Below are 25344 nucleotides of genomic sequence, written 5' to 3'. Positions count from 1 at the left end.
GACCCAGCATGGATGCCCACAGCCAACTCACCACAGACAGATCCACAGCTCCACCTAGTGGAGAGCTGAGACACTTCAGTTTCAGGTAGCGCAACATGCTGAGAGCACTCACCATGGCAGTGTTGTTAAAACCTCCTCACATTCCTGCAGACCGTCAACTGAGACTTAAGAAAAAAAAACCTAGTCTTAAGACTAGACTTAGACTTAAAAAAAACTCTAGAACTCTGCATTAAATGTGATAGTATTAATTTTTCACATTCAGAATGGTTTCAATTATGACCTCCATTATAACTGGAACCAAATTCATAATTCCTCAAATGCAGGAAGAGCTGCTAACTGAACTGCAATAATGACTTACACGTCTATAGTCATTTCCTTAAAAAAGTGTTAAAGTGCTTTACAATGGTGGCAAATTAGAGGAGCACATGGCAGCTATTTTGTGCTGGAACACTCACTCCTCATAAGAGGAACTTATTTAACTAATTAAACTGGGTGACAATCAAATGGACAGAGAGAGAGAGAGACAATCGGAAGGGGAAATTATTCAGGACATTGGGGGAGGGCCCAAGTTTTGCACAGAGATCTTTACTGACCACAGAAAGACAGAACTTTGGTCTGATGACAACCCCTACAGAACAGTGTCCCCGTCACTGCAACGGAGTATTGACTTCAGTCCAGACTCCAGTCCCTATTGGCCCGCCTCCAGTCATCATGGTGACTGTAGTGGCCTTTTGTATGTTTGGCTGGCATAGGGCACAGGATATGAGACTCTGGAGGGGACAGAATCTCACCAGCTCTTCATTGCGATAAAGTCACAGGGTGTTGCGGCTGTTAAGCAACCATCCTTTTGAATGATATAAATGATACTGCCCTTGACAATTATCTGTCCTTATCTGTCCTTCTTTGTTCTATCACAAAGCATGCAAGTGGAGTGCACACCGCTATAAAAGGAGAATGAAAACCATGACTCATTTCGACAATCTGCCGCTCGGCAGAGTCAATCACACCAGATTATGGAGGCAGGAAGATTTCTAATGCCAGTGAAATCTGCAACATGACAAAGCAGTGTTTTGGGTGTTTAAGAAGAGTACGTTTTCATTCACAGTTTATTGGACAGCTATGGACAGTCACTACATTGGGATTTTCTCACACTCTTTACTGTACCATTTACTGCTTTACAGTAAGGGATGTGTCCTAGCAACAGTTTAATGTAAAATTGTTTAAATTTGTTAAAAATGTTAAAATTGGATAAAATTGAATTTTGTCACTGGGATTTATTACATATGCAAAAAGCAGTATTTATTATGAGGGCTATGTGTGTTACCCTACACCTATAAATTTGACATCCAGGCCCAGATTCAACCTAACTGCAATACTAGAACTACAGTATGTGTCCTAAACTTTAAAGACATGAAGAGAGTGTTACAGTGTATTTTTCTACATCTGTACATAAATATGAGTTTGTTGATTACTGACATGAATGAAAATGTAGCACGAGAAATGAAAATAAGTAATACATTTGGTACACACAGTTAGCACTAAAGCGTATTACAGTTGAACTGAGTTTGGGCTTTGATGTGTGTAATTCAGCAGTGAGACCTCACTGTCTCTCAGCTACCTTTTCTGTTTTTTTTTTTTTTTAATTCCCTCTGGAAAATGCACTATGTACAGTGCTTGGTGATGTACAGAGCTTGATTGTAAAATGCACTTTAACAAATAAAATCTGATCGATCGATTGATTGATTGATATATAGATACCCGGTGTCCTACAGTCTGATTACTCCAGAAGGAAATGATTCGCATGTATGAGTAAGATGAGTCAGTTTGAGACGTTTGCACAGGTGGGAAATCTGACTGGCAGAAATGAATCAGTCGCAGTCATGATGTTCAGGGCTGCTTTTTATAGTTCTGAGAGCTGAAGAGAACGGTTTCACAGATCAAATGACAGACCCTCATGCAATGAAACAAAAGCAAAGCCAACTCAGAAAACACAAGACCGGAAGGACGTTAAAAATGTCTACACACCACGTTACTGGCACCAACAGGGCTGCCGAACTCACGACACACCCTGCCAGGGAACCTCGCCAGGGAGGCACCGGGTGTTTGGAAACAAAACCCCGATGGGGGATCAATCACAAACAAAATGCCGAAGGGGTCTAGGTCCTCGACCCGCGCACGTAAAGGAACGTGACCACAGGGCGAGAGGACTTTTATTTTGAAAGCGTGGCCGTTCAGACGAGGGCAGAGGTCATTCCGGTTGTCCTCCCACGGTGTCACCGGTCACTGCCTGACACCTGTGCAGGTTGACCCGCTTCACGGCTGCTGCGTCAGTCTCCCTGCTGACAGGCAATCATGAGCTGCAGACAGAGGCAGCAGGTTACTACAGCCCTGCAGGTGTGGGATTACCTCAATACATTTCAGTGCAACACACAGCTGGATTCTGTTCTGTTGCCCTGAGTAGGGCAGGGCCAATGACAAGGTTGGATGGTAGGTTACATTATATTACTTACATTATTGCCAGTTAGTAGACACTCTTACCCACAGCGACTTACATAGGTTACAGTTTTTACCCGTTATGCATTTACATAGCTGTATAGTTTACTGAGGTGACTGTGGGATAAGCCGCTCTGGATAAGAGCGTATGCTAAAATACATGTAATTTACCTTGCCCAAGAGCACACCAGCAGTGCCGCAACAGGGAATTGAACCAGAAACGCTTTGGTAACGAGCCCTGCCCTTTACCACTATGCTACACTTGCCAGTCTGAAGACACCCTTCAGAGAACTATGCTTTAACAGAAAGCTTTACACAGTACGTGCAAATGTGTTTGAGGAAAACCCAGTGTTTAAATATATGTTTTACTGTGAAATATGACATCCTTTAAATATAAAACTTGAAAAAATGTGAGGAATAAATTATGACAATGACCCACGCATGGCTGATTTAATTGATAAATGTGAACTTATTGATCATGGTGTGGGGCATCCTACCAGATCAGAGGCGAACATCAAAGACTTCATCCTCGAGACCTTCAATGTCTTCCTCTGCGATCACTACAAAAAACAGAGCAAACCAACACCATTCTCACTGTGTGTTTGCCTGTGCTCCACAGGTCAGGGGGTTGTAAAGGTACCTGTGCTCCACAGGCCAGGGGGTTGTGAAGGTACCTGTGCTCCACAGGTCAGGGGGTTGTAAAGGTACCTGTGCTCCACAGGTCAGGGGGTTGTGAAGCTACCTTTGCTCCACAGGCCAGGGGGTTGTGAAGGTACCTGTGCTCCACAGCTCAGGGGGTTGTAAAGGTACCTGTGCTCCACAGGTCAGGGGATTGTAAAGGTACCTGTGCTCCACAGCTCAGGGGGTTGTGAAGCTACCTGTGCTCCACAGCTCAGGGGGTTGTGAAGGTACCTGTTTTCTGCAGATCTGAGAGTGTTGGGGTACCTGTGTTCTGCAGGTTTAATGGGAGCGTACCTGTGTTCTGCAGGTTTGGGAGTGTTGGGGTACCTGTGTTCTGCAGGTTTGGGAGTGTTGGGGTACCTGTGTTCTGCAGGTTTAGGAGTGCTGGGGTATCTGTGTTCTGCAGGTTTGGGAGTGTTGGGGTACCTGTGTTCTGCAGGTTTGGTGGGAGGGTATCCGTGCTCTCGAGGTCGGAGGGGAGTGAGGCTGGAGGCGGGAAGCTGTAGGATCGGGTCGGGGGGGGGGCGGGGGCACTCGTGACTGATGCTCTTTGTTCGTTTGCGGCACTCGACAGAAAGACGACTGCGGCAGGACTTGTGGCAGTTCACACCACACGCTACGAAGGGAAGGAGAGAGAGAGAGAGAAAGAACAAAAGGGAGAGAGAAAGAAAGAGAGACAGAGAGAGAGAGAGGGAGGGAGAGAGAGAGGGAGAGAAGGACAAATATGTTTGAATTGATTTTATCTACCAAAATGCACATTTAACTGAGCTGCAAATCAAAGCCAATGTTCCCTTTAAAACCTTATAACACTGTGTAAGAAACAATAAAGTTTATTTCATTCAATGATTGAGAACTCAGAAGCAGAACAGGACATTGTAAATTGGAGTTACTGCTGTTAGGGGTGTGCTGCTGCAACAGTGGTGTGGACAAAGTATCCCGCCACCTCTAGTCTTTCCCTTTCTCTCTGAGTAATGACCGCAAGCATTACAGTGTGGTACTGTCCTGAAAGCCAGGCTGGGACCCAAATGTACAAAGCTGCAGGTCTGATTCCCAGGTGAGATACTGTCATTGTGCAAGTACCCCTAAGCCAGGTACATAGCTGGAATATTGCTTTAATTTCAGTGACTGCCAAACTCATAATGAGCCTTGGAAATTAAATTAATTGAAATCAATGAAAAAAATTAATATTTTAAAAATGCTTGCTTAAATTTCTAATCCGAGTCCAGGACAGAGCATTCTGAGTGTAGAGTAAACGTCCACAAACTATGAACATGTAGTTGGTCCGACTATGTAATCCATATGGATCCAGAGATAGGGAAATTCAGAGACACAAAAGCCACTGACTCACACAAACTCATTAATTTTTCCAACCTCTCCTGCGATCAAAATCGAACCCACCAAACTTTGCCTGAGTTCCAGATCGGACTAACTGTGACTCTGCTCGGTGAAACAGTCAGCCATTAAGTCCTGTGACATGCAATTATTTTCAATTAACTCTGCACCCCACCACCCCCTCACCCCCCACCCTGCCCAATCGCAGGTAACAACAGTAATAGAAATTAATGACCTGCCACCTGATGCTATTCCCATTGATTTACAGAGGTTTCATTACCCTGCAGAACAGGCCTGATCGCTCATAAACAGAAAAGAATTATGCACTTTTCAGCGAAGGTTAGGGGCTCAGATATAAAAGCTCACGTGAGTCTTCAGCTTGACAGGTGAATGCCATGCCAAAACAAGCGTTTCTGGTGTGGATGGAGGCATGCCTGTGTACCACTGAGGGAGTTCAGAAAATGGTTAAAATACCTGCCTCACTCAATGTCACTTGTGCTGCAGCAGACACTATGAATCACAGGTATTAAAACTTTGCTGGACTCTTCTTTTCACTAACAAAACTAACAAAGTACAGGCCGAAGCAGAGGCCCCTATTCACCGACACACCTTTAACAGTACAGAGGAGATTGAAAAATAACAACAGAATAAGCAATTTGTGCTCCCAGCATACAGGAACTGAACACATTGTTATTTTGTTTTTCAGCTTAAGTGAAGCTTCTGTACGTGTTAACTCTCAATGCCAGGCTCTTCATAAGGACAACGTTCCTGTCCCTGTGTCCTCCGATAAAAAAAAAATAATAACAATAATAATGTTATACAGAATGCATTACTCTGTCATTTTCCAGAGTTTTTGATAATAAAATTAAGAATTTTTTTAAAGCAATTTTTGTAATTGTAAAGCACTATAATATGGGGGTGGCTCCTATAGAACACTAGTCTTTGTAATATTAAGTCTTCAAAAAAAAAAAATCACAAAAAATATTATTTGAAATAAGGAAGGATTGTTGTTGTTTTAAATGAAGTCTTCCTCACAGTTAAAGCTGTAATGAGAAAATCTGTTCTGCCTTCAAGCTAAATTAATCCATAAATATGTACTTTTTTTAAAACTGACACCGATTTCACTCGTAAAGGCCTAAGTGTAGGATATATCTGCTGCTTTAGGACACTATTCCTCCTCTTCCCTTACCTTTACACTTGTATCCTCGCTTGTAAAAGCCCCAGATCTGAAAGAGACAGCGGTTAGCATTGACACGTGAGGAACTCGACTTCTTCCTGGGGTTACTTCATCTAAGCACAGTGTGGAAACAACTGAGGTGTGACAAAAAAAGAAATAAGAAAGGATTTAAAACACATATTTCTTATCACAGGAAATTCGCATGAGGTCAACGGTTAGCTGTGATATGACATAATGTTAAAGGAAAAGAAGGGATACAAGACAGAGAGAGAGTAAGTCTGTTTGTGTGTGTGTGCGTGTGTGTGTGTGTGTGTGTGTGTGTGTGTGTGTGTGTGTGTGTGTGTGTGTGTATGAAAGAGAGAGAGAGAGAAAGAGAAAGAATTAGAAAATGAAGGAAGGAAAAAAATAGCAAGAGAGAGGGAGTGAAAGGGAGGACAGCAGCTAAATCAGTAATAATAATATCTAAGCTATTAGTAACAGAAGAAATAAAAGTGATGAATGCTGAATGGTTGAGCTAAATCCCATTCTGCGGTGCAAGCTTAGAGATATCTCAATAGGAAACCACAGTGCTAGAGTGTCTTGTACCACTCACTGAATGTGCAAGAGACACGCGGGGAGGGAGAGAGGGAGATCTATTTAAAAACCATCAAAACTGTCTGCTTGTTGTTATTCAAATCTTTTTTGTATAGGGCAATTTTGGCATTTGTTTGTTTTCATCTGATCTTCATTCACAGTTTCACAGTAACGTGGGTGTGGGAGGTGGCTTGGTCTTGTTTGTGTGAGTCCCGAAATGTTTTGGCAGCCCTGGACGCCTCCGGTTGTGCACCGAGTCTGCCTGGCTTCCCGGCAGGGGGAGGGCGGGGTGATAAAGACCAGGGCGTGGGTGTGGTGTGTTTGTGGCACTGCACCACAGGGTAACACGAAAAGAGGAAGCACTGATACTGCCTTTTCACTTGGGGCCTACAGGAAACTGAAAAAGCCAAGGGCTGAAGCTGTTTTTATCCCCTCCACCAACCGCAAGGATCAACACCGTTCTGTTTTCAGAAGCAGAAAAACATCAGTGCCCCTCACTCACCTCACCCCCCCATCCACTATGGGCACCAGACAGTGAGAAAGCCAGAAAAGTGGGGGCATTGCAGTAACGACATTCTGCCACTAGAATGCTCGCTGCTCCAACATGGTGACAGTGGGATGGAGTTGACTGACAGGAAGGCAGTGAGAGGGAGAGGGTGGCAGGGTTCCCTAGCGTACTCACAAGGCCAGCACAGTGCTGACAGAACACAGGCTTGACATGGCTGCTCTCAGCAAACGCGTGAACGAAGCCCATCTTGCAGTTAAGCAGGGAGCTGGCCTTCGTGAAGTACTCAATCATCTCCTCTGGGCTGATCTGCCCATCCCTGATCGAGAGAGAGAAAGAGGGAGAGTTCATTAAATTTATGGTTCATTCGGTATTCATTATTAATATTTACTTGTGTAGATCAACTCTTTCCGGTATCCCATATTTCACTTTTTATGAGCCTGTTCTGGCATTATGAAGTGATGCCAATGAAGCACTCATTGAAGTTGAGTTTTAATTTGATCATATTCTAGTTTACCAGCACTGACGTAGCTTTCACTTTGTTTTATATTCTCCTCTGCATTTACGATAAATAATAGCACACCTGCTTATGTGATGACTGTTACAGAAAGTATGTTCTCTAAAACAGGAACCTGACAAAGTAAACATAAGTGTTTGTGACGGAAGAAGAGGAAGAAAGAGGAAGAGGTAGAGACAGATGCCTGCTCTCCTGTCGACTCACTGATTCTTATCCAGCTCGCCGAACTTGCTGAGATAGGGGAAGTTGTTCCTGATGATCTCGAACTCTTCCTGGGAAATGTACCCGTCTCCATCCGTGTCGAAGTTTTGAAACACCGACTGCAAGACGCAGTCAGGCGGGTCATGAACGCCGGGAACAGCAGTGCTCTGCACCTGCACTTCCACGTCCTTTTCAATTTATGTCAAACAGCACACCATGTGTGTGCACTGTACCGGAGCACAGCACGTGCAGTAGACCACAGCATTGCGTGTTAGTGTGCAAGTGGACAGAATTGTCTGTGCGTGTGTGCGTGTGTGTGTGTGTGTGTGTGTGTGTGTGTGTGTGTGTGTGTGTGTGTGTGTTTACTCAGGTCATGTAACAGTCCATGTTTGCCTGCTAGCGGCTTAAGTTGGCTCTACATCACAGCTTAAAAGACCCTTAAAAAACCCAAAGATCACTCAGCCTTGTTTGTTTAGCTTACTATAATGTAATTATGCGGCTTATGCTTATTTGGCAATACAGATTGCACACACCAGCGAAAACCTGATAGTGGCCTGTAACCAGATTTAGGCCATAACCATAATCACATCAGAATCAGCTAACCGGTTGGTCTGGTCTCCAGATACACTGTTTAAACTTTGCTCCCAAGAACTGAAACCACCATACAGGTCAAGCCCTGCCAGAGGACTAGTGTAAGATTGAGCACAGATATATAAAATGATACCCATCGGTTCTAACCCTGAATAAAAAGACATAAAGGAGCAAACTGGCCTCACCTCCACCATCTTTTCGATGTGTTTGCTGATGACGGTGGGGTCGGCTTTCGGTTTCACCGACGATGTCCACTCATCCATCACAGAGGGCGGAGACTCAAGGCTGGGGGTGGGGGTAGAAGCCTGACCAATGAATGGGGAGAAAAAAAATCAAATCCTCAAAACTTTAAATCTTTCTAATGCCAGGATAACAGCCAATAGTCCAAACGGTTACAAAAGCATCCTGTGTCAAATCCCCAGGAAATCATTTTACAAACTCAATGGCGTATAAGGCTTTCCTCATAAATATGCAGAAGAAACAATGATGTAGCTATAGCCTACAATATTAATATTAAAGATACATATGGTAAAACAGTTGTTGAAAGTAATATAATCATAGATTGACCAAATCAGCTAGCTACCGAATCTTGGAAACTTCTAAAGAAGTTTTTCTTAATCACAATTTCTCCCATTGCTTCTTTAAGTGTACACTTTACATGATGCAATTTTACTTATGATCAATTATCACAGTATGCTCCTTCTACATGTAAGACTTGAGCATATTTTCCTGTTCCTCTCAATGGCTCTTACTGTCAGGTCACTCCAGTGTAACCTGACAATTTATCCATCAGGTAATGTCTATTGCTCTGAAGGAGGTTCTGCTGCCCATTATCGCCCCCCTGTGGTAGGCTCCAGACTTACAGCAGGTTTGAGGCTGCGAGGTTCCCTCTGTAGGGACAGCTGATAGATCTCTTCCTCAGTGTGGTACTGATCCAGGGACACCTGGTCAAACAAACACAGAGCAGAGGCCTCAGTGTAATACTGATCCAGGGATACCTGCCTGGGCAAACATGGAATAGAGGTGAAGACACCCTCTCATTCTGGGCGCTCCTTGGTATCTATTCTCCTCAGAGTGGTTTTGGTCTGTTAAACATGGAAGAGGGGCATTGCGTCCAACCACTAACCATTCACAATTGACACCAACTAGCACATTTAAGCAAGCGTCAATTTTTTTTTTACTAAAACTTACTCATCATCCGGAGTAGGGCGGGCACTCGTTAATTAAAAAAGTGTCAGAGAAGGTGACACTTGGTTGAAGTTGTTACTTCAAGTGACAGACTCAGAACCATTAGATGGAAGGCCCCTCCCTCCCAGAGCACAGTGAGCAGCTACAGTATGCTTACACATTCCAGTAATCGCAGTGTTGTATCTGATCAGGAGGCAGAGGTACAGGAATGGGAAATGGTGCAGGGCAGGGGGCGGGGCAGGGGTGAGGCAGGGGGCAGGGGGCGGGGCAGGGGTGGGGCAGAGGCAGGAAGAGGGAAGGGGGAGGTGTAGGGTACAGAAGGGGCAGGGCAGGGGGCAGTGTGAGGTGTGCAGGGGGCGGGTCAGGGACAGACCGTGAGCAGGTTGAGCAGGTCGGTGTTGGCGTCGATGTTGGGGGGTGTGGTCTGGATCAGCGCCAGCTCCTGCAGGATGGCGTAGAGCTGCTGGGTCTTCACCAGGTTGACCCGCGTCTTCCCCGGGTCGGCCCAGTCGGGCAGCGCCACATGCACTGCGATCAGGTCCTTCAGGTGGACCCCCAGGATGGGGAAGCGGAACCCGGTGCACTCGGAGAAGCGCCGCCGGTACTGGCTGTAGTTCCCGCATGACGTCACCAGCTCCGTCAGGCTGCTGAAGGCCTGCAAGAGAGCTGCATTTCAGGGCGGGGCCAGACGGGGGGGTGCGTAGTGGAAGGCTATTGGCTGCTTAGGGTCAGCATACCACATGGTCTCATACCACAGACCAGTGAATGAAGCACCGCCTTTATGCAAAGGTAACAAAGGATCTAGGCTCATAACCAGAAGAACTCGAATCACTTCAGGGCGGGGCTGGACTGAGGAGGGGGTGGAGGAAAGGGCGGCAGTGTGGAGGAAAGGAGCAGGACTTGTATCCGAAAGGTTGCTGGTTCAGTTCCCAGCTGGGTCACTGCTGTTGTACCCCTGGGCAAGGGACCCAACCTTACAACTGCCTCAGTAAATATCCAGCTGTATACATGGATAAAACTGTAACCTACATAAGTCACTCTGGATAAGAGTGCCTACTAAATTACAGTAATATAATGTGGAAGGCTATTGGCCATTTACAGTCAGCTCACTTTCACCCTAGACCAATGAGTGAAGCACTGCCCTAAACATAGGTGGTGTAGGATCTAGACTCATAATCAGCAGAGCAGAGAATTAAACCTGAAATCACGTCTGTGACGCACGGCTGTGCAATCTGATAAAAGGCTCATGAAAAAGCTGGTCCGATAAAGGAAACCTCGGGAATGGGAAACACTGATGTGCAGTGACGGGGCGGGACTCGAACCTTGCGGGTCTCACTGCTGATGTGCGCCTGCGTGTCCTTCAGCCTGGAGATGGAGCTGTTGCTCAGGCCACCGATCACAGCCATCAGGGTGTTAAAGTTCTGCAGCTGCAGCAGCCTCTGCGGGGAGAGAGCGACAGGACATCACATCCTGAGACCCCACTTCTCACCCAATCACCTGTCAGGGGGGTGGGGGTGGTAATTAGATGGCCAGATTTAGCCAGGGCACAAGAGTCCACATTCCTACTCTGTGCAGTAAGTGCCACTGGATCTTTAATGACCACAGTGAGTCAGAACCCTAGATTTACATACTCCTGCAGTGTACACATCACACCACCAGGGCATTTCATTTACTCAATCATTGACTTTTTTCAGCCAATAAAAAGACAGGTGTCCACACCAATCAGCTATGATTCGTTCAAATCAGTGAGTCACTGATAACCTGCAATGGATCCACCCATTTTTGGGGGTCTGGGAAGCCCTGCCCTCCCGTCCCCGCACCATCCCGTCCCCGGCGCTGACCTGGGCCACCTGGATGAAGTGGGAGATGACTGTGGCTCTCTGGGGGGCGGTGGTTTTGGAGAGGACCATTAGTTGGATCCACTGGGACACGCTGTTGAACAGGGTGATGAAGCGCTCCAGGATGGGGTTATCCACAGTGCAGCCATGCATCACAAAGCTGTGGTAGTCCTGGAACTGGGGGCACGGGGTCAGGGGTCAGGGGTCAGAGGTCAGAAAGGATACAGTTACAAGGATACAGGGGTCAGAGGTCAGAAAGGATACAGTTACAAGGATAAAGTTACACAGGCAGATAATAACATAGGTTACAATTTTAACACGTTACCCATGTATATAGCCGGATAGTTACTGAGGCAATTTTGGTTAAGTACCTTGCTCAAGGGTACAACGGCGATACCCCTGTGGGGAATCGAACCAGCAACCTTTTGGTTATGAGTCCTGCTCCTTACCACTATGCTATACTGCTATCCCAGGTTCCAGTTGACTCCATACTCTTCATGAATATTCATAATGTGTCAGCAAATCATAACACTTTCAGCCTCGACAAATAGCCAAGGCAGAACTGTGTATGTTAAGCACACAGAGTTGTGTATCTGTTCAGTGAGTAGAGTATCTGTGCTGAGGGCACACAGGCCCCGCCCCCACTCAGCAAGCTCACCAGGATCTTGCAGAAGCTCTCATACTCCAGGTAGGTGAGGTGTTCCGCCAGCTCGCTGGAGTCCAGGTGATCGAACAGCAGAGACACTTTCCTCTTCTTGGTGGCAGAGGGGGTGCGCTCCGTTACCTGACGTTTCCACTCATAGGAAGGCCTGAGAACAACCCCAAAAACACCAGCAGAGGGAGTTCAGTCTAACCACGACAGCACTGTGTCCATAACATCTACAATTCAAGGCAAATTCAAGAGAGCATTACTATCTCTCTCATTCTTAAATAGTATTTTTTTTATTTAAGTGACTTTGAAACTCAAGATGATGTACAAGAACCTAAAAAAGCAGTTGCTAAAACTTCAGGAAAAAGTACTATTTGGCCATCTGTGTTTATGAATATGTGAGATTCCACAAAAAAGATCTTTGTTATAAGAAAGCAGTTTAGAAAGCAACTGTATAAATATTCTGTAAACCACTGGGAGCAGCTTTCAAAGCAAGTTTGCATTCAGAAGCATTAATTTTCTACCATGTCCAGATGCGAGACTGCCCCCTGCTGGCCCATCAACACCACTGCAAACAGACGCCTGGTTTTCCCAGGAGGTCTAATGGAGCTCCCAGGCACAGCCGGCCACTTACACGCTCTCGATGTCGATCAGACGACTGCTACGCTTGTCACCTTCCTGGGACAGGAGGTCCCTCAGGCCCCTGATGTTCTGAGCCAGCTCAGGATTCAAATCAAACTCTGCGGGAAACTCTGAGATCCAGTACCTGCAGAGGACAGGGTGGTAGAGGGGGGCAGACAGCGGGGTACTTACACACGTGCAGCCAGAGCCAGTGCCACAGTGTAGCACCTGGATATTTTCCTGCTGTCTGGTAACTATTGGTTTATAGTCCACACCTCAATAAAATGAAACCCCGCATGATAGCCATGTTTTAATGTTTACATCTAAACAAAACCACACGTTAACCATAGGTTTGGCATCGTAGTTGTAAATCACCAAATCAGCAAGCTTGCAATGTGTGAAATTATTCGAGGCATGCGACTAGCTTTCTGAAAAGAAACACACCCTGTAATATATCGCTGTGGTCTCAACGCAATAGTAACACACAGATGAACACATGAGCAGACGCAAACAGATGAATTCATAATCTGAATAATTTCATGGTACATCTCTGTGTTATAAGGAGAATACTGTTGGATGCCAGGTGATCTCCACATACTTGACCAGGTGACAGATCTGAGTCCTGAATTTGGATGAGCTGTTCTCCTCCTGAGACCTGTTTTACTGTTAAGGGATATTACTCAAATTTCCACAAAGCATTACATTTTGTCCTTTCATTTAAATAACAAAACAAAAGCATGAGAATCGGTTTCTGGAAGGCAAGGGTATGTATTCTGGATTTTGCTGCAACCAGTCCCTCTGGCTAGATCGATCTAATTAGCTAATTAATTCTGTACATGTCCCAAAATACAGCAGCCTCCAGTAACACTTGCCAAGTTCATCAAGAATTAATCAGGTTATCAAAAAGTGCAAAGCAGAGTAAATGCATGGGCTAAAGAGCAGAGTTTTTGGTCCTCTCAGGAACTGAGTTTGAAACCCCTGGGAAAGATTTCATCTGATTCATGTTTCTGATGAGCCCTCCTGACAGTGCCGTTTGTAAGATGCTGGTACCACTGATGCCGTCTGGGCCACAGAGATGCGTCACTGAAGGCAGTACTCAGGCAGGGGTGAAGGATACTTCAGCAGCAGCCTCCTGGCCAGCTCAGAGGAAGGGAGGTACCAGGGATGCATCATCAGGAACATTTTCACGAGTGACGCGTCCTTCAGGGAGCCCTGTTCATCTGAAAGACAACAACGGCATCATCATTTCCAGTGTTCACCACACACCAGCCTGCTGCCAGCCTGTCTCAATCCCAGCAGCATCTCACAACCCCTCTGTCAAAACAAGAAGCGAGCTGAACAGAGGTTCTGACAGGAACCTCCCTGTGGTGGCATCACAATGGACATATTACTCTGTACTCCAGTTATCCAATCACTTTGGGGGGTTGAGGAGGTGGCGGGGGGGTTGGGGGGGGTTGTGGTTTACTGTTAATGTCATATTGCCTACTGAGCCTTAATAACTTTGGTTCCTTGCCCCCGTTCCTATCCCATGATAGGCATTTTGGCAGGGTCACCAAAAAGCAGGGAGCCACCAAGCTTGTATGCCCTGTACATCTGAGTCTATTACAGGTGGTTTCAATAAACAACAGTTTCCTCATTCAGCCCTTCACACACAGGGAAGTGTGGTTTGGAACAACACACAGCATGGCTGTCAAGCAGGAACCAAGAGCCAAGATGGTGGAATAGGGTGACTATTCAGTGCAATGACCAAAACTACAGCTGCAACATATGTATGGTGGGGTAGCACAGATAAATTAGTGCAGCTGCACTAACATATCTATGGTGGGTTAGCACAGTAATGCTCTAGCTTTGAGGTGGTCAATGAGTATAGCGTGGGCAGAAATGCATGACAACACTGACCAAACGCATTGATGCAGGCCTCCACCAGCTCCTCCACAGTGGCTGACTGATCCAGCCCGCTGGCGTCCATCTTTCCCTTTTCTGTCTTGCTTCTCTTCCTCTCCTTTCCTCCGTTTCCCCTCCTGCTCTGCAAGCAAGTGGGAGTCAGAAAAGCAGAAACGCATTCATATGTGTGCAAAAAAAATATATCCTCATGTACTGTACGTTCGGCTATATCTGCGGCAGCAGGCTTCCAACCTCTGGCTAAAATTGGCAGCGCAGGTTATGAGCATTCACTTCCTGGTTAACTGCATAAAAGAGAGGGAAAGTCCACCATCGTGAGAGGCCACCCACACTGTGAGATCTCCCTCCTGTTCACTCAGAATTACAATACATTTACATATAGCCATTTAGAGAGAGCTTCTATCCAGAGTGACCTTTAGGAATTAGGCTGCATGAACATATACAGAAAATGTCACACAAACCTGAACATTTCAGTATGTCAACAATGCTACAACAGCCAGTGATGTAGTAAAAGCACGGGGGTCCCTCGTACAGCTCACACACTGGGCACGCCTCCGACGGCCTCGCGGCCAGCCATCCCACTCTGACACCATTTGTAGCGAAGGGCCAGAGCAGTCACCCCACCTGGCCTCGAACCCGGGTCTACGGGGTACCAAAGATGCCAAAGAGCCTCAATGACCTAAATCATTAGCGCAATAGAGATAACACTAAAATATTATGCAAATAAGGCACTGTGTCTTGATTTAAATTGAAGAATCAGTCCATGCAACTCTAACCTGTCTTAACTCTTAGTCCACACTGGGCTCCCCGACAATTATCCAGATGAGACACAACCATGAGTCCTACTGTCTCTGTCCACCAAGAGGCCAGAAAATGGATGGGATGCTGATAAACTGATATTGTGACCTTACAGACCAGCCCGGTTACTGCGCTTTGGACACCTCAGGGTGCCTGGCCACCCTTTCTCACATGCTGGTTAGGTTCCCTGTCTATTCTGGCCCCAATGTGGTGGAATGAGCTTCCCACAGCAGTGAGGACAGCGGAGTCACCAGCCACCTTCCACCACAGACTGAAGACCCACCACCACAGAATGCATCTCTCCCTCCCAGCCCCGTCATAACCGAAATAGTCTCCTTGTGCATATATTACAGTATATAGTTCGGTATAGTATTATTGTACAGTACGTTGTTTTGCACTTCTGAAATTATTTTAGCAGTCATGCATTTGCAGTAGTCCTGGTTATCACAACATTGACTTGGAGCATGTTCAGCTCTGGTCTGTTGTGTTATGTATGCACTGTTATTCCTCTTATTTTACGTCACTCTGGTTGACAGCACCTGTGAAGTGAAATAATGTAAGGAAAACCAAGGTCCTGATTCACAAAGGTCATTAAAGACCACATTATATGTTGTTCAATGAGCTGGTACTCTGGCCACAACCCTATCTGGCCCCATCCGGCCATCTAATCATGTTGATTGGCTACACAATACCCTAGACTCCCTACCTGTCTCCTTTCCCATATAAAATATAAGTCCCTGATGAAGGATCTTAAAAATCAGCCTGAATCGACCGTAGCTGCACTGCATACATTTTTTGGTCCGTTTTACTCCAACAGTAAGTTACAGAAATTCCTCCGATTCTCACACATCTTGGCGGACATGGTGCGGCGCCGTTAGCTTCGCCTTCTTATAAACACTTATCATGTTTAACCACAGCAACCACACGCAAAATGACTCAACACCTCGCCTCCACTTCCCCTCCCGTAGAGTACAGACTGCTGTGCATCACTGTACGCTTTCTCACGCCCGTGCTGGCGACCCGGGCGATGCTGGCGAGCCCGTCCGCTCTCCCCCCGCCACGTTGTTCCTCTCGGGTCACTCCCGCAGCGGTACAGTGCAGAGAAAGGCTGGCATTTTCTCCTCTGTCTCCCTGCGTGGGAGCGGGAGATGATGGCAGGCCAGCCGTCGGGAGGCAGATGGAGGCCTACACCTCCTGTCTCCGCATCGGCGGTGGGCGGACAGGCTTAACGACAGGCCTCGCAGACCTCCTGCCGCACGCAGGGGGAGATGGAGCAAACGGCTCTCAGATCCAGCGCTGTCCTTTACGAGCACAATACCCGGTGAGCTCTCCCCAACAAGGCAGCGCCGTCTGGGGGCAGGTGGTAGGTGGTAGCATAGTGGTAAGGAGCATGGCTGGTAACCAAAAGGTTGCTGGTTCAATTCCCCACCGGGACACTGCTGCTGTACTCTTGGGCAGGGTACTTAACCCACAACTGCTTCAGTAAATATCCAGCTGTATAAATGGATAACATGTAACAATTGTAACCTATGTAAATCACTCTGGATAAGACCGTGTGCTAAATGACAATAAAAATGACAATAACCTGCCATGCTAGTGACCCAAAAAACACCATATATAAGATGGCTCTTACTGTATCAGCAGTGTCTGTCATGATACAAAGACAGATGCTAAGCATTCTGGGATGTCAGGAGTCAGAATGCACAGCGTTAAGATAAATATCCCTTGGACCCTGTAATCTTTTATGAATGAGCCCCCCTATCACCCCCCAACCCCACCCCCCTCGCTCCCTGCAATCTATCTTTGAATAAAGCACCAGCAAAATGGTGGTAAGAATTCTATACACTAAACTGTTTGATTACAGTGGTGGTACGGCATACAGCAGTCTGTCTGAGAACGCACATGCTGTCAGCCGCCTGGTTCCGTGGAAACAGAGGGAGATGCTTTAGCGTTTCTGCTGTCTCTGAACTGGAACCTGCAGCCCCTTGTGTCAGGGGACCGTGGGGTTCTGCCAGTGTCTGGAGTAGAACTTCTGCCCATGCCACTTAAAGACCTCCATTATTACTGACAGCTTCTATTTAAACCAAGCCTTGACAAGTAGTACATTTCCTGCCTCTCCCACTGTGCGGGCTATCTGTCGGGGTGATGAGCCTGCTGATGGACAGATTAGTGGTTAAAAAGTCTTGAGAAAGAGTACACGATGGGTGGAGGAAGTGTGAGGGGAGAGAGAGAGAGAGAGAGAGAGAGAGAGAGAGAGAGCGAGAGGGAGAGAGAGAGAGAGAGAGACCACACTAGAACACAAAGATATAAAATCAGTTTTTTTGACTGCCAGTTGACGCATTGGCGGAAAAAAACAGGGTTTTCTATCATATTAAAAGAAGATTATACAAAAGAAACATTCCAATCAGAAATTGGTCTTAAACATATTTGAATAGTGTCATCCAGTCGGTTCTGCTACACTACATTGAAGTGTAATATGAAGCCGCTCAAATCTGCCACACTACATTGTACATTACATTATTGTCATTTAGCAGACTTAAATACAAGTTACAGTTTTATCTATTTATACATAACCATCTTTTAGCATCTTCTAGTTACGAGCCCCGCTTCCTCCCACTACACCGCTAGTGTCATGACACTGCTAGTAGCTACGCGACACTAAATCAAACAAACACCCAAACCCTGCATGCAGAATTCTGTAAAAACATCCTGCAGGGAGAGAAGTCTGCCCTGTAACACACACGCAGGGCTGCATTAGGTATCCAATTCCCAGCTAAATTCAGAAAGTGACACTAACTTTTTGTCCAAAGCCCAACAGACTCTTTATGAGATTAGGCTTTCTAAACGCCATAGCTCAGCCCAGAGATGTCTCCCATCAGTCCTGAACCTCACAATGCCAGCACACGCTAACCAAAAACCAGCTACAGCCCAGCACCACTTTTCAGCTGCCAATTACAGTTAACCAGACAATAAAACAAAATTTAAAAACCCTATCTGGAATATTAGAAGAAGGAAACCAAAACCCCAGAATAGGCTTTATTGTTTTTGGGCCCCACATGGGCGGCACACACTGGCGGAACATCTCTGTATTGTCAACTATGCAAAGCAGAGGCAGATGCTGATCCAGCACCAGCTCAGAGACCGTACCATAGCCTCTGTGACAAGGCAAGTGCAAGAAGCCAAAGAGTGCACGGCTGCCAAAAAGGAGATGTCACTCCATGTGTGCACCGAGTGACCTACATTGTTGTAAATCTTCCAAAAAAAAAAAAAAAAAAGGAAAATATTTTTTCACTAAATTCTCAAATAAGGAATGATATCAAGTTAATAAAAAGCTGCAAATCATGTAAGGGGAAGCCCGGCAGCAGCATGATCGGCCCTGTGAGTTTCAGCCTACCATAGCCTGAGGGACAGCGAGTCACCACCCGACACTAACACACGACATACAAACATATAGGCAGACATACTTTACCTGCATATTTCTACCGTGCTGTATGTTTTTGATGATATTATAATAATATTCAGAAATAACAGTATTTCATGCCGATAAAGCACATCACACTGAATTAAACTAAACTCAGACAGGGATAGGAGGAAGATGCTATCAAGTGCATGAAAGAAGACAACTACAGCCAGGAGAATAAAACTCATCAGACAAATACATACATTACAGGTGTGGAGGTACAACATTTTCTTCATGTCTTTTCTTGTTCAAGCTGATCTCCTCACAATGCCAGTTTGTCACGGTTTCACTTCCTACTCATAGCTCTGTGAATTTATGACACTCTTGCTACTAAAATGCAAATGCCAGCCAATATGTCCACAAAAAGAAAAAAAAACATCTGCCCTAAGCAAGCTTGGGTGTGTCCTCAAAATAGGAATCTATTTTTTTTGTGGTATGGTACATATTTTCGGCCTTGCATGAGTAAACATGGTGGTAGTCGAACGCTAGGTTAATTAGAATGTGACCTAGATCGCTAAGACAAAAGCTAAAAACGTTAGCATCACATCACACACATGCCCCTGCACAACTGGCATGGCACACACGTTTGAACTCTGCATTTAATTTCTAACTACTGAGGAAATTCGTATTTCAGTGATGGAGACTTCTCGTCTAGATGAGATAATTACAGGCATTCATCCGTGAGGTAAATGTACGCCGTGAATTGTTTACAAAAACAATTAAGTGTCTGGATCTTTTCAGAGTGGCTGGATTTGTGCTGGGATGGGGTGGAGGTTATCAAAGTGACTCAGTGAACAGTAAGACAGACAGAGAAAATGGTAAATATTAACTGCCAAGACATATGGGAATACATTTCTTCTTGAAGCTCATGAACATACGTTGAAATGTATTGTGATCCAGCTTTTTGTTGAACAATTGAGCAGACTGAGAAGATGCAATGATCTAGTGTAATGATCTCTGGTGATCTTTTCACAAAATCAGGTAAGACACGATTCACAATCAAGGCCTTCATTCAGGATGATGTTTTTACTAAAGCAAACCTCAAGACTCTGTACACTTGTGTATGCTCCTAGCTGCTGTTTTGCATTGCAGTTTATAGGCATGGTACAAATCCTTGCTTACATTTGAAGGTACCAAAATGTCTTCAGCTGGGATAATTAACGGTATCATGACTTTGAATTTTCAGATTTTGGCACATTACTTGCGACCATGTAGCACATCCAGGCATTTTATTGCCCCCATGAGATCATCAGTGCAAAATCGATATCTAAAATTAGAGTCCTGTGCTTAGTTGTGAAATATAAGTCACAAGTCTTAAAGGCGAGGGGAAGTACACGAGGGACTGTGTTGTCACCTTTTGTAGTAGATTCCTCTGCTCTGCTGTGTTGTCCTCACTCTGACTCTCTGAACTCCTGCAGCAGCCCCAGTTGGCTGATGTGTGTTGGCCTACAGTGGCAGAGACATTGCACCACTGTATAGCAGGTACGTTACACGTTTTCAACTGTCAAAAGAAGACAGTCGCTGATTTCAACACAACAATTACGACCTAAAACACAAAACCAGAGGGGTGAAAGAGACAGAATCTGCTGCCGACCAGAATTCAGGGATCCCAGGCTTCAGTTTTGTGGAGCCAGAGGTCACGATTCAAAGGAGAACACTCGCATTACACTATCACACTAATCTCAACAGAATTTATGCAACAGTAAGGTCAATGAACTGATAGCATCAACAAAACTGGAACTGTAACCTCTCAGCTAACTATAAGCATGCAAAAAAGTTCACATATAGGCTATAGTGCAAGAGTAGTGTGGCGCCGGCAAGGACGTGAAAAATTGACTTGATTCCCAGATAAGCGTTTGAGATGGTGATGCAACCGTTCGGAGCTGGTGGTGTTGACAGTCCCCAAAACTACGGATAATCTGTTTGTGTAAATGGATCCTGTTGTTTGTTTGAGTGAAAACATCACAACACCTGCACACGAGGCTCTCACTCCATGTCCACATCCTGTGGAAATGAACCAGTCAACGTACAATTAGTACAAATTGGAGTCTTCAACTCATCTACCAATGTGTGAGGAGTTCTCACGAAAAGATCCTCTAACAGCTTCAGTTAATTTTAACCGTTTACCCTTGTCGTAGCGCAAGGCATCTTCACCATGGAAACTTTTTGGGGTTAACCCAAGTAAAAACTATTCGGTGTCATATTTAGGATAGTTGTGGGAATAACCCTCCTTCCCTTTGTGTCCGTTTTAAGAGAAAAATGTTTGGAAAAAGACGCCAAAAATACGCATCCAAGAGAGATATATCAGTCATGATTAAAGTAACATCATGAAGATTAAGGCTAACACGACACTGAAGCGTAAAAACTAAACCACTTTTTATAACGACAAAAAATGCCTTACCTTCAAAGTATAAGCACTTCCATCTACACCGACAGTCTTGTGCGCGAAAGGGTCACAGTAACTGCTAAAGATGAAAGCACTAATCTGGTGATCATTCAAAGGGGGATGCTCGAACGTTTGGTTATGCGTGTGCGGCTGTAAGACACTGTAGTGGCTTCAGACAACTCTTCTCAGCTCTGAATCGCAAGTGTAACAGCCATTAAGGCTCCTTGTTATTCACGGGACCGTAAGGTTCAGATGCCCGTGGCTCGCTTGGTTTCCTATCTGTTGGGCAATTCTGAAGATGTTTCGGTTCCTCCTGCCATCCCCTCTGCGCCTCTTGCGTGCCGCGCTTTCTCAATCTCGCTATACGCAATACAACCAAGTGCGCTCCCCTCGCCCAAGCGCGGCTCCCGCTCAGACCTTCACTAATACAGTCCTGTTCTTGTTGACTGGTTCGTTTGATGCGACTTTGCAAAGGAACTACGATTTTTCTCTCGTGGTAAACAGAAATGAATGATCTTAGCAGTTATTGCGACAGGTGAGCGGGTGGAGTTCCGTATTAGGAAGCCACGTGCACTACAACCCGACAATTTCTCTGAACTCCAAAAAATTTGAGTACAATTTGTCCCAGCTGTCTCCGGCGCGCCGAGCATCGCTGTTTTCTGTGTTTCGTTTGCGTCAAATCAACTCGTTTTTGTCTTACCTCTGCAAGCGCAGCACCGTAGATAAGTTGAATAAATCGTTGCTTCCGTCGAGTTTGCTCCTTTGAACTTCTTTTGATGATCGACCGTGTTTTTCAGCAACTTTTGCTCTCAAACTATATTGCAGGAAAAAAAATGTTGGAAACATTTAATTATTGGTATTGATTTGCATCTGCAAAACAGTGATGTGCAAAAAAACTTTTGCTACGATGCAACGTTATCTCATAAAATATCTATTCACCGCTGATTTTTTAATCTTGTTTTATCGCTCTACGCATAATTTGTTGAAAAGACGGTTTCATAAACACTTATTCTAGCCTAGACTGGTGCTTGGAAGACTGAATTGTAAACAGAAGGTTACAGGTTAAACTTCCAGGTACAGACCGCATGTTCGTGCCACTCCCTGTTTACCCAATCTAGAAAGCCATCAACAGACACAGAGACCATTACTTCCTTTATTTTACTTGTTTTAAATGGAAAAACTTTGAGCTGCCACAAAGGTGGCGAACACGTTAGAGTTGTTGAAATCCCCACATGAAAGAAGGGTTCCTCGAAGGTCAGAATCATTACAGTGTAAAACTGAGATGTTGTCAGGAATCATTTTTGTCAAGGCACAATACATTACTATTTGCTATGTCATTGCTGCGAACAGGATACCGTTGGTTTATACGGGCTTTTTTCATATTTTACGGCTTTTGTTCTCAGTGTACGTACAGTATGGCAGCGTTTCTCAAACCTCTCCTGGAGGACCCCTTGTCCTGCATATTTTAGATCCCTGCTCCAACGCAGGTGATTTAAATGGTCAGTTTGTTATTAAGCAGCTTCAGGAGTTCATAACGAGTTGATCATTTGAATCAGCTGTGTTGGAGCGGGGAGAGATCTAAAACATGCAGGACAAAGGGGTCCTCTAGGAGACGTTTAAGAAACGCTGCAGTATGGGACACGAACGTGTACTAACACGAAATGTTGATGCCTGTGTAACTGAGCTAAGGTTTGGAGGTTCTTGCTCTCTCTCTCACTGCGCAATTTGGACATGGGCGTTCGCTGTGCGGTTTTCCTTAAAAAACCTCAAGGTTCTTGCTCACGCTCACGCCCCCTCTCCCCTCCCCCTCCCGGGTCGTGAGGCGTTGGCTCAGCGCGCGTTCTCCCTCCTTGGTGTATTCACACCGCTGTAGTTTCGACGCCACACCTCAGGCAGCTTCAGATAGCTGACCAGGCGTTCTGCAGGACCCATCACACAGTTTACTTCTCTTGTGACTTTTTAAATTTTATTATACATACAGGGGGGCGCACTATTGTCATAAGCATCTTCACTGTGTTGCTATAGTTGGCAAATATGCCGGGACAGACCTCTGCTTCTGGGCACTGCACTCCTTTAGTCCCCACCTGCCCAGGTGTCTTACCTGTGGAAACGAAGGGAACATAATCCATTGTCCTTTGTGGTGGTCGTTCGTCCTGGATTCTCAGGGACTACCTCATTTTTTAGCCATAAACACCACACCAAATACCCCTCAGGTCTCTCTACCAGAAGAGGCAGCGGTGTGCTGCTCCCACAGTAGCCAAGGTGAAGTGTCTTGCTCTTTGAGAACCTGTGCAGTGTTTGGAAGATGGTGAAGGGACCACCATTGTCATTTAGTAAACGCTCTTATCCAGAGCAGCTTACATAGGTTACAATTTTCAGGTTATCCATTTATACAGCTGGATATTTACTGAGGGAATTCTGGGTTGCCGAAGGGTACAACAGCAGTGTTCCAGTGGGCAATAGAACAAGCAACCTTTTGGTTACGAGTCCTGCTTCTTATGTCAATGTATTATTATTATGTCAATACTGCTGCACACAAAAAACAGGGTAATTTCAGTCATCAGACTGAATTTCCTTAGTCATCAAACTCCATTTTCCTGCAGCTGTGCCTCCCCAGGCCTCGGCTTGGAGAAGACCTGCTCTCCTGCTGGTTCCCAGAATTGCCTGTGTGTGAACATCTTTGCTTGCTGTGTGCATGTTAATGAGTGTGCGACCACACTGCAGGAAGGAAGGTGGTGAAACGCAAAGGGGTGTGGTCCTGGGTCCTCGCTGGGCTCCGGGCCTCAGCAATTTCTCATCTCTCAAAACTGTTTCCTAAAAAAATGTAATGTAATGGTTTAACGCACTCGTTATCTCTACCAACTAGCTTGTCCCTTGTCTGGCCAACCATTGAAACCTGGTCACGCAGCGCTTCTAATATTGTTGAGTCCTTATGTTTTTTTGCATGTGTTGTACTCTAGCTCACTTGTAAGTCACTTTGGATAAAAGTGTCTGCCAAACAAATAAATATAACGTAAATGGAGCATGGCTGCAGATGGGGTCCGTTGGAAAAGAGCGTTCTGCGTGATGCCCTGAGCTCAGTGCGTTGCTTCCGTCTAAGTGGCCATGGGGTTTTTTTCATTACATTATGGGCATTTTGCATGTGCTCTTATCCAGAGCAGCTTACATAGGTTACAATTTTTTAGATGTTATCCATTTATACAGTGGCATATTTTCTGAGGCAATTCTGGGTTAAGCACCTTGCCAAGGGGAAAAGCAGAAGTGTCCCAACAGGAATCAAACCAGTAACCTTTTGGTTACAAGCCCTGCTCTTTACAGCTATACTACACTGCCACCACATTTTTTTTTGTTATATTCACATTCAACACTCGCTAAACCACATATGCTGTGTCAGCATCAGACTTGCCCAGTAAGCTAGTTCAACCGCTAATCAGATGAAAGGAGCCAGGAGTCTGAATGTGACTCCACTGAAATGGGCAGGGCTGCACGGTGACTAGCAAAAAAAGTATCTGTCCTGCAGTATTAAGTATTAAGTATTTCCAAAAGTGTCACCAGTTACCAAAATCAAAAGGCAAGCAAATGAGAGTAATCAGACTAGCCATTCCACTCCACATACACCCACACACCATAATCATAATCACCTGCTAGACAGATAGTGACTGGCTGGAGAAGTCCACATTATCATGATACTTTAGTCAATAAATCCCAAAGGTCAACCACTACTAGTCCCATGGGGCCTAAAGCATGTGACAAGGGCAGTTCATGTCATCACAAGTCAGTAATTCTTTGGGTCAACAAATACCCATTAACTAGGGGCTGACTTACGACAGGGGGAAAATATCTTAAGCAGATATAAAACAACCACCCTGTATGCGCGAGGTTTTATGCCAACCCCAAGTAATATAACGTATAAGGCATAACGAAACTTGATAACAACAGTCCTGCGCTAGGCAGCTAAGATCCACAGGCCGGTTAATTTTGGAAAGCTTTTGGAGTTAAATTGTTTGTTAATACTCTAAAATTGACCCCTTCGTGCTATCTTTCCAGCCGTGGAACACTTTATTTGCATAATTTCACAGGCAGCAACCTGTGTTTGCGGTTTTTCCTGCTTTCTGGTGAGATTAATATCCCATCCTACCGGTCTACTGGCGATTTCAACTCTAGCGGATGTTCAAGCGTAAAGAAGCGTACAGCGAACAGGGATAAGTTGCATTTGTCTTCGTAAACATTGCGCGTTAGCCAACGACTGCTCTAAACGTGCGAACATGGGACGCCCAGGCCAATGGAAAGTCGCAACGCGTTGGAGTCAAGGAGAAAAGCAACGGATCCGAAATTTGATTGAATGAACGTTTAACCAATCATTTTTCAGCGTGTCTGGCCTTTTCTCCAATCAGCGAGTTTTATGAAGCCACACCTCCTGACAGTTGGATGA

General features: G+C 45.4%; 1 protein-coding gene across 1 annotated transcript; it reads right to left on the bottom strand.

Annotated features, from left to right (window-relative positions):
• Nucleotides 1–1886: 1886 nt before the first annotated feature.
• rasgrp2 (RAS guanyl releasing protein 2 (calcium and DAG-regulated)) lies at nucleotides 1887–21427 on the bottom strand. The gene is given in 19 exon segments (XM_036525312.1): nucleotides 1887–2357; nucleotides 2991–3053; nucleotides 3601–3706; nucleotides 3708–3790; nucleotides 5696–5732; nucleotides 6939–7080; nucleotides 7483–7598; nucleotides 8256–8375; nucleotides 8934–9014; nucleotides 9632–9913; nucleotides 10581–10697; nucleotides 11100–11273; nucleotides 11755–11905; nucleotides 12380–12511; nucleotides 12965–13021; nucleotides 13484–13586; nucleotides 14266–14392; nucleotides 19881–19972; nucleotides 20928–21427. Coding segments are annotated over 16 exon segments (1830 nt in total). The 5' UTR covers nucleotides 14336–14392; nucleotides 19881–19972; nucleotides 20928–21427; the 3' UTR covers nucleotides 1887–2357; nucleotides 2991–2994.
• Nucleotides 21428–25344: the final 3917 nt, after the last annotated feature.

The sequence above is a fragment of the Megalops cyprinoides genome, chromosome 3, assembly GCF_013368585.1.
Source record: "Megalops cyprinoides isolate fMegCyp1 chromosome 3, fMegCyp1.pri, whole genome shotgun sequence".
In the NCBI taxonomy this organism is placed as follows: Eukaryota; Metazoa; Chordata; class Actinopteri; order Elopiformes; family Megalopidae; genus Megalops; species Megalops cyprinoides.
This window is presented reverse-complemented; position numbering and strand designations above follow the sequence as displayed.